The 9,882-nt window shown below is 41.1% G+C and overlaps 1 protein-coding gene across 3 annotated transcripts in view; it reads right to left on the bottom strand.

Moving 5' to 3' along the window:
* LOC116463828 (tetratricopeptide repeat protein 19, mitochondrial) overlaps positions 1-9,882 on the bottom strand; it is a 29,800-nt gene that overhangs the window by 18,884 nt on the left and 1,034 nt on the right. For all 3 annotated transcript variants that reach the window (XM_032147092.2, XM_032147093.2, XM_032147094.2), the window contains 5 exons: positions 8,654-8,764; positions 7,852-7,890; positions 6,777-6,833; positions 6,401-6,462; positions 4,114-4,208 (listed from right to left, as the gene is read on the bottom strand). In XM_032147092.2, the coding sequence (XP_032002983.1) occupies positions 4,114-4,208; positions 6,401-6,462; positions 6,777-6,833; positions 7,852-7,890; positions 8,654-8,764 (364 nt within the window). The remainder of the gene's footprint in view (positions 1-4,113; positions 4,209-6,400; positions 6,463-6,776; positions 6,834-7,851; positions 7,891-8,653; positions 8,765-9,882) is intronic.

Genomic DNA, 9,882 nt, shown 5'->3' with positions numbered 1-9,882 from the left:
GAGACGGAGTCTCGCTCTGTCGCCCAGGCTGGAGCACAGTGGCACAATCTCGGCTCACTGCAAGCTCCGCCTCCCGGGTTCATGCCATTCTCCTGCCTCAGCCTCCCGAGTAGCTGGGACTACAGGCGCCCGCCACTATGCCCGGCTAATTTTTTGTATTTTTTTTAGTAGAGACAGGGTTTCACCGTGGTCTCGATCTCCTGACCTCGTGATCTGCCCACCTAGGCCTCCCAGAGTGCTGGGATTACAGGCATGAGCCACCGCGCCCGGCCGAAAATGCTCTCTTAAATTAAGCTTTGTACTATTATATTATTTGACTTTTTATTCTAACAGATAACACTGGAAATTAAAAAGAAAAATATAAATTTTTACAAAATTATAGAATACTCAAACACAAATAAAATATAAATTCCCTATAAATCTACCTACCAAAGAGAGTAACTGCCTATATTTTGATATCTATCATTCAGCTTTTGTTCCATTCCTATCTGTAGTCTACATACTAACTATACTAGTTTGCAACCAAAGTTTCCACTTAATTTTTTATGGGCATTTCCTCAGTAAGTACACATATGTCTACAACATAGGTAACAAAATAATTACTCTAGAGCAAGGTTTTATGTAATTAAGTAATATAATTTTATATAATTAAGTAATGTTATCCTAGGATAGAGACAGTTGTGTCAATAAAAAGCACATAAATTTGATAATGGATTTGCTTTGTGCAAAACTGAATAGGTAGGAATTTATTTCTTTTCTAGAAAAAATACGACGAACAATCATGTAACACATTTTCTATACTGTGCAACTAGTAAAATGTAAAAATAATATTTATAATAGAAATTAGCTTTCTCTATCTAACAAAAATTCCTTTGCCTGGAAAAAAAAAAAGTGTTTTTTTTTTTTGTTTTTTTTTTGAGACGGAATTTCGCTCTTGTTGCCCAGGCTGGAGTGCAATGGCATGATCTCGGCTCACCGCAACCTCTGCCTCCCAGGTTCAAGCAATTCTCCTACCTCAGCCTCCCGAGTAACTGGGATTACAAGCATGCAACATCACACCCGGCCAATTTTGTATTTTTAATAGAGACAGGGTTTCTCCATGTTGAGGCTGGTCTTGAACTCCTGATCTCAGGTGATCCGCCCACCTCGGCCTCCCAAAGTGCTGGGATTACAGGCGTGAGCCACCGCGCCCGGCAGGTGTTTTCATAGTATGTTACTAAATTTTTAAAACTCAGGTTACAAAGTAGGATATACAGTATCATCCCAAATTTATTTCTTAAAATGTAACCCGAAAAGCCGTAGTAATAAATAAAACAGTAGCTCTTTCTTAGTAGTATGATTATAGATGATCTTTACTTCTTAGTGCTTTTCTACACTTTCTTCAGTGTTTACTGGTATTACTTTTTGAGTCAGAAAATATAGCTTTACACTCCTAAGAAACCATAGTCAACACTATAAATGAAAGATAGCAAAGGTGTAAATAGTTCAGAAGTGACTTACTTGACAGCTAGACTTGTTTTTACACCTCTTGTGGATTTCCTCAAACAACTTCCACACTGCACTGAAACTGGATTTACTTGTTGGTCTTTCTTGGGTCTTTTGTTCTTTCATTCAGTAATTATTGAGCCTCTATTATCTGCCAGGCACTGTTCTAGGCACCGAGGATTTAGCAGTGAGCATAATGGATGAAGTCTCTATCCTTCTTTGATATGGAAGACAAAGACTAAAAATTTTTAAACAAAAACATACTTTTAGTGGAGAAACAAACACAAGCACACAACACACACACCTCTTCTTTCAAGTGTGATGAAGAAAAGTAAAGGGAAGAGGAGTAGAGCAATAGTAAGGTGGGAAGAGATGATAGTTTTAGTGAGGGGAGGACTCTGAGGAAGTGCTATTTGAGCAGAGACCTGAGTGAAGTATGGGAGTTGGCCAGAGAAAGGTGAGAGAGAACAGTCTAGGTAGGAGGAATATCAAGCAAAGAGGCCTTGAGGTGGCACTAAGCTTGGAATGTGCCAGAATAAGACCAGTGTGGTGAGACTGGAACGAGCGAGGGGAGAGCAGCAGATGGCATGGAAGAGGTGGGTGGGCCCAGGTCATAAGCGCCTTACGGGTCCATGCCGGGATTCTAAATTTATTCTAAAGGTGATACAAAGGTACTGAGGTCTTGAAACAGTGATGGCCTGGACCAAAGCACTAGGGTAACGGGATGCGACATGGTCAGTATGGATACATTTTGATGGCTGATCCAGTATAACTTGCTGATGGATTACATATGAGGAATGAGGAAGAAATCATGGACAATTCTTAGGTTCTCGGCCAAAACAACTAAATGAGTAGTGTGCCATTTACAAATCTGGGGCTGACTGGTGACGAAACAAGTTGTGAGCGGCAAAACTGAGACCTATTTTGGACATGTTAAGTATGAGATGACCATTAGACTTCAAGTCGAGATGTCGGGTAGGCAATCATAATTATAAGTCTGCCATTTGGGGGCAAGTTGGGGCTGAAGGTGTAAATCTAATATTTAAAAGTATGGAACTAAAAGATATCTCCTAGGTGTGGGGGCAGAGAGACAAGAGAATAGGGCTGAAAACAGCCCTAAGGCGTGCCAACATTAAGAGGTAGGGAAGTCCCTTCACCTCACTAGAGAGACCAGTGAGGCATCCCAGAAGCCAAGTGAAAGTATTTTCAGTAGGAGACAGTGATCCCCTAAGTTAAAGCTGCTGATGAGTAAGTTAAGGATTGAGAAGTAACCATTGGATTTGGTGACTTTGATAAAGGTAGCTTCAGTGGAGTGATGAAAACAAAAAAATTGGTGTACAGTGATCCCTCCTACTCCACAGTTTCATTTTCTGGGGTTTCAGTTATTTGCAGTCAACCACAGTCCGGAAAATATTAAATGAAAAATTCCAGAAATAATCTAAGTTTTTAAATTGCATGCCATTCTGGGTGGCATGATGAAATCTTGTACTGTCACACTCCATCCTGCCCAGGACATGAATCATCTCTTTGTCCAGTGTATCCAAGCTGTATACGGCACCTGGCCTCAGTCACTTAGCAGCAGTCTCAGTTATCAGATCAACCCAGTGTTGCAGTACTTGTGCTCAAGCAATCCATATTTTACATAATGGCCCCAAAGTCTGAGAGTAGTGATACTGGCAATTTGGATATGACAAAGAGAAGTCATAAAGTGCTTCTTTTTAATGAAAAGGTGAAAGTTCTCAACTTAGTAAGAAAAAAAAAAAAACTGTATGCTGGTTGACAAGATCTACAATAAGAATGAATCTTCTGTCTGTGACACTGTTAACAGTATATAGTTATAATTGTTCTATTATAAGTTGTTGTTGTTAATCTCTTACTGTGCCTAACTTATAAATTAAACTTTATCATAGGTACATATATATAAGAAAAAAACAGTGTATTAGAATTCATTTCAGGCACCTGCTCGGGGTCTTGGAACATATCTCCCATGGATAACGGGGTACTACTGTATGTTAAAGAGAGTTAGAAGACAACTAGGTACAAAAGAGTTGACTGCTATATCCCTACCATCTTGGTAGCTCTTGGTATAGAGTAGGTAGTGAATAAATGTCAAATCTGAAAATTCTCTATACTTCAACCCAAATTAAGAAACCCAAAATGGTGGAGAGCTAGAGAGCTTCCTGCTCATCCGGTTCTATTCCTAGCCTCCAGAATGAGTGAGGATGAATTGTAAAAACATGAGCTTTTCTTCTCTTCTTTCTTAATTTGCTGTATATCTAGGGCTAAAACGTAATAAGCATTTTGATTGGTAGCTGAACTAAGGGATACAAGAAACACCTTCTCCTTCTGCTCCCCGATTTTCCATAAGTTATATGTAACTAAAAGTTAACAAATAAATTATGAACATGTCACCAAGGGGGTTAAAAAAAAAAACCACCAAAACAGCAGTCAAATATTTTAAACAAAACATCTTATTCCAAAACTTCTGCTGATACCTTAAAGACAGCCACTTATTTTGCAAAATAGGTAACTTTCCCTCTTCCCAATTTAGATCTCTTTCCATTTCTCAAAGTGTAAAGTAAAGCCTTTTGTGGAGAAAAGGCAATGCCCAGATAATGGGTTTCCTACCTGACATAATGTCTTCTGCTAATTCCTTTTCTCTTTCAATTTTTTCCTCTAGGGTTGAAATGCAGAATTCATAGCCAGCAACAGCAAATTCCTGTCTGTAAAGCAAAATCAATAATCAGCCATTTACCTTTTCTTCTTTTTTTTTTTCTGTTGAGATGGAGTTTCACTCTTGTTGCCCAGGCTGGAGTGCAATGGCGTGACCTCGGCTCAGAGCAACCTCCACCTCCCGGGTTCAAGTGATTCTCCTGCCTTAGCCTCTCGAGTAGCTGGGATTACAGGTGTCCGCCACTATGCCCAGCTAATTTTTGTATTTTCGGTAAAGACAGAGTTTCACCATGTTGGCCAGGCTGGTCTGGAACTCCTGACCTCAAGTGATCCACCCGCCTCGGCCTCCCAAAGTGGTGGGATTACAGGTGTGAGCCACCACGCCCGGCCCATTTACCTTTTCAAAAATTCTTTTTATCTTCATTTTTCCAGCTCAGTTTAAACATTATCAGTAAAGGAAGTGCAAAATGGGAAGAGGGAACTTTGCTTAAAGTCTAAGTAGTGTCAAATCTGCCATTTCTCAAAGTAGTTTTTTTAAGTCATCCATTTAATATAACTTAAGACACAAAAAGCTAGGAATGCTGCCCTAATTTTAATAACTGACATAGCCAGCAGTCTTCATCATTTCCCACTAACAGATGGCCTCCAGTGAATCAGTTTCTCCATGTGTGAAAGCCTTACCCCTGTTCAAAGTAATACTACCCTAAACAGAGGTTCAGGCCACCCTGCAGTGAGGATTCCAACTGTTGACCTCATACAGCTTCTGAGGAGCTTTAGTCATTTTATATTTCTTTCAAGCTCTAAGTCTCTGATATAAGTTTCTTTTGCAGAAATGGGACTCCTAGCTATGGCAATGGAAGTCATTTAACCCAACTCTGTAGCCCTGGACCCTCAATCAACTGGAGAGGGTTGAGTCAACCCAAGCAGGCCGACTGACTGCTGCTTTTTACAGAGATGCAGAGGAAATGTGACAGAAATCCCTTCTCCATTCAGGAGCTCAGCTTTGGTTCTTGTTCTTCAGTTTTGGCTCTAGTTTCTTACAGAAGTGGCACTAAAAAGCTCATCTGTTCTCTAGTGCTTTGCTAGGGGAGAACTTATGACCCTACTGTTCTGCTCTGTTCTCAGAAGAACAGAAGCATCCCCTTCCTTCCCTAGACTCAAAACTTGGCAAGAGGGCCCTCTCTAGCCATAACACAGGGCAAGTGGACACTGCCCACAAGACGCTCCCAGTCGGAGCAAGAGGTCTACAAACAATTCCCCTTCTAACTTATATCAGCCTTTCGAAGCCTCAGATCTGGCCATGTTTTTTCTAGTCTCATGCTTCTCTTAATAAAACAAACTGAAAAGTACAGAGTACCATGTAACTCAGAGGCTAATTGTTACTAGTTTTCACCTCTAGAAGACTATGAATTTGTCTTACTCAACAATGTTTATTAGGCTCTGGGCTTCTTCTTACCCTAGGAGTTCATACCCAATCAAGAACTAGGCATGTCTGTTACAACTCCAAGGAAGATTGACCAAGCTGCAGTGTTCCCTGGCATGGGCCAAGCTCAAAGCTCCTCAAAAGACTTGAAGTCAAAGGCTCCAGGAAGCTCTAGCCTATCTAGTGTCCAATCAAAATGCAAGGAGACTACACAGGTCCTGATGGGAACAAAGGAGCTGGTGAGTAGGACAGCAGGGACCAGTGCCAGGGCCTGGCCTCAGTGAGCACCCTTTCTATAGCATCAGGCTCCATGTCACTCCAAACCTCTCTGCACCACTAAAACCCGAAGGGAAGCTAGTCTTAGGTCTCTCCCTAAATTCACCACAAATACAACTCTCTAGAGGAGCTCTCTGCTTACGTCCTAGATACTTCATCTTTGAACTCTATTTATACCAGCAAAATGGCTTCTTCAGAGTATTAATATCCCCAGCAGCTTTCACCCTGCTCTTTCCTCTTCTAGGAAAAGTTAAACTAAAGTTCTAACTCTAACTTCGTTCCCACTTCAAGCAGTGACAGAAAACTTAGTTAGCTTTGTCACAGGGCAGCCAGAGATGCTGTGTGCCCCACTAAGCAGGCTGATGGAAACAGTAGGGGCAAACTGGAAAAAGACTGACAATTTCAAAGATGAGGGATGGAACACTTTGAGTGTGACACCCAATTTCTGGAAGACCCAGATGACCAGTAGACAATGAATATTATGTAACGTCCCAGAGTCAAAGTTTTCTGCCCACAGTCCTACTCCCTGGCTGCTGTACTTACCTATTCTGCGCAGCATAGATACTGGCCAGCTTTAGGGAAATTTCAATTATTGCATTGTCCTCCTGTGAGAGAAACAGAGTGACGGGAACTCACAACAAGTAAAATTTTCTCATGGAATATTTCAGATCAACTTCCAGACTGACAGTGGCCTCAAAGCCACAGTCTTTATTCTTTTAGAGTGATTAGCCAACTGTGAATTCCTTGGCAAACATGCTGTTGCATTTAGTGAAAGAATGGCAGTTTGTATAGAGATCTCAGAAGGGAAACTCCACCTTTCCTGACCAAAGCACATGGTGGGGCTAGGGGGAGTTTTCAGGAGACAAGACTGTTTTGAAAACTGCTTCAGTGGGGGGCCAATACTAGGCAATGTCCTTACCTGCTTCATGCCCCCTCCAAGGAGGTAACTCATTGTTGCTCTAAAAAGTTGTTCAGCCTAAAAGCATAAGGAAAAGATTTTTCTTTTAATTGGGCCCCATTATATGTGTGTGTGTGTGTGTATATATATATATATAAAAATATAAATGACCCTGGATTCTAAGTACCAGTCTGATGCATCATTCCTTGTAAAACCCATATACCCATACACACGCACATTCACACACAGAAAAGTACCCTTTTGAAGCGAAAACAGATAAAAATATCAGGACCCCCAACATCCTCTATGTACCTTAAACTACTCTCTGATGAGTAGAAAACAACCTCAGAGATTAACTTCTTATTCAAACCCACTGTGGCAGAGACTACAAACTGTCTCCTAATAGTCATTCTCTTCTCCATCTTTTTGATTACAGAGTCCCCTCAATTTAGCCTGGGAAACATGGTGAAATTCCGTCTCTACAATAAATAAATAAATAAATAAGAAAATTAGCCAAGTGTTGTGGCACATGCCTGGAATCCCAGCTACTTAGGAGGCTGAGGTGGGAGGATCAACTGAGCCTGGGAGGTCGAGGTTGCAGTCAGCCATCATTAAGCCACTGCACTCCAACCTGGGCAACAGAGCAAGACCTTATCTTAAAAAAGAAATTCAGTCAATTTTAGCAGATTGGACACCCTGAAGTTAGACATGGTCATATGATAAAATTTAGGCCAAGGGATGCAGGCAGAAAGAACGTGAACTTCTAAATCATATTTTATAAGGAAGCTGCTCACAGTCCATCTTCTCCCCCTTCCTGCAGGCTGGAGGTGAGTCAGCTCACCCAGGCACATGAGGGCTTATCTTAGAAGAAACCTGGACTTCTGGATCAGAGAGCAAAGGTGCCTATGTCTATCTGCCTTCAGTCTTTAGCCTATCTCTGGAGTAACACAATAAAGAGAAATACACTTTTATCTTGTTTGAGTCACTATATTCTGGGGTCTCTTTGTTATAGCAGCTTAGCCTGTACCCTTACTATTACAGTTCCCTTGAGGCTACTCCTTCACAAATTCAAGATATTACAAAGTAATTTACTTACATTTTCAAGCTGACCCCGTATAAATGCTAAGTTGGCCATCTGAAAGCAAATTACAAATTGTTTTTCAGTTTAGAATACTGTGTTCCTACTTATTTCAAAACTTTAAAATTCCCTTTTGCTTTCACCCTCAAAATTTAAAAAAGTTTAAAATGAAAAGCATGTCACCAATTAATCTGCTAGAAGCACAGAACAGCAATCATGTGAGAAGTAAATACTTGCACATACTTTGTTGTTAATAAACCAAATCTAGGTCCACTCCTCCTTAAAAAAACATGCTAATGATACTGGTTTTTTTGGTCTGGAATTGAGAGGTCTTATGGTCACCCCAAGGGTAAAAAAACTGAAGCTGTGGCCGGGCATGGTGGCTCATGCCTGTAATCTCAGCACTTTGGGAGGCCAAGGCAGATGGATCACCTGAGGTCAGGAGTTCGAGACCAGCCTGGCCAATATGGTAAAACCTTGTCTCTACTACAATACAAAATTTAGCCAGGCATTGTGATGCATGCCTGTAATCCAGCTACTCGGGAGGGTGAGGCAAAAGAATCATTTAAACTCATGAGGCGGAGGTTGCAGTGAGCCAAGATCGTGCCACTGCACTGCAGCCTGAGCAACAGAGTGAGGCTCCATCTCAAAAAAACAAAACAACACAAAAAATAAAACTGAAGCCAAAAGAAAACTCAGTAAAAAAGAAAAGGAGCTTTAGAACATCGTGAAAGTCAGGAATATAAATCAGGAGAACTAACTACCCTTCCCTCCCATCCAACCTTCCTCATCAGTGGTTCAGACTGGTTATAAGAGTTACCAAATCATAAGTGTAAGTGATGGCCTTCTTGTTATCAGTCTGATAGGCGAGACGAAGAGCGTCATGCAAAATTAACTCAGCCTCTTCTGGCTCATCTTTCATAATGCTCAACTGAAAAAGGAAGACAAAATAATAGAAAATGAAACATATAGTAGATGCATATGCTACCAGACAGAAGTGTATGCAAGTATACATCCCAACTGATAGAAGGAAGCTAACTCATTCATCAAACATTTACTGAATTCCTACTATGTACAGAGCATTGTCTACAGAGGTGACAGGGAGGTCAGCCTCCCTTGCAGCTAGATGTGGCCATCTGATGAAGTTTTGGCCAAGAGACACAGGCAGAAGGAATGTGATCTTACAACATATTTTATAAGGAAGCTGCTTGTCCTCCATCCTCTTTCTAATTTCTTGCAGGCTGGAGGTGACCATATAGGACAAGTAAGCTTAATTACAACTAATGATAAGAGCTATAAAGATGACAGAAAGGAATGATAAGGGGTCTCCTCTAAATAGGACTTAGGGAAGCCTTCCAAAGAAGTGACAGCTAAACTGAGGTAGTAAGGATGAGAATGAGTCAACCAAATAAAGACCTGGGGAGAACAATGACTCAAACAGAGGGTAGAGAATGAGTGAAGTCCCTACAAGCTGAAGAGAATGGTTTTGAGGAAGAAATGCAAAGAAACAGATGTGAAGGGAGGATGGTGAGCCAGAGGATTACTGCCAAACGGGTGGGCAAGGTACGCTGGTTTAGATCATGTGGGGTGTTGCAAGCCATGGCAAGGAGTTTGTATTTTATCACAAATGCAGTGGGTAGCCATTCAGAACATTCAGACAAGGAGATGATATGATCCAATTTACTTTTTTTTTTTTTTTTGGTCGCTTTGGTTTCTGCATGGAGAATAGATTGCAAGAGGACAGGAGGCCAGGAAAGACAACTGGAGCATAGTTGGTGGCAATGATGGTTTGCACTAGGGTGACAGTAAGGGAGATAGAGAAAAGGGGAAAGATTTGAGACGTATTTTCCATTTGTTGGCAACAGGACTTGTTGCTGGACTGTAAGTGTATTGGAAGGCAATGGTAAGGTACCACAAGTTTTAAGAATGACTATGAGGTTTTTAGGCTGAAAAACTGATGGTAGTAAAGAGACGGCGAAAGCGTATGTTGAGGAGGCATTGAAGATCGAGTTTAGTTTTGGGCATGTTAAATCTGAGAGGCAGGTAACG

Source organism: Hylobates moloch, unplaced genomic scaffold, assembly GCF_009828535.3.
Source record: "Hylobates moloch isolate HMO894 unplaced genomic scaffold, HMol_V3 SCAFFOLD_70, whole genome shotgun sequence".
Taxonomy (NCBI): domain Eukaryota; kingdom Metazoa; phylum Chordata; class Mammalia; order Primates; family Hylobatidae; genus Hylobates; species Hylobates moloch.
The sequence above is the reverse complement of the archived record's forward strand: the minus strand, read 5'-3'. Positions and strand labels throughout refer to the sequence as shown.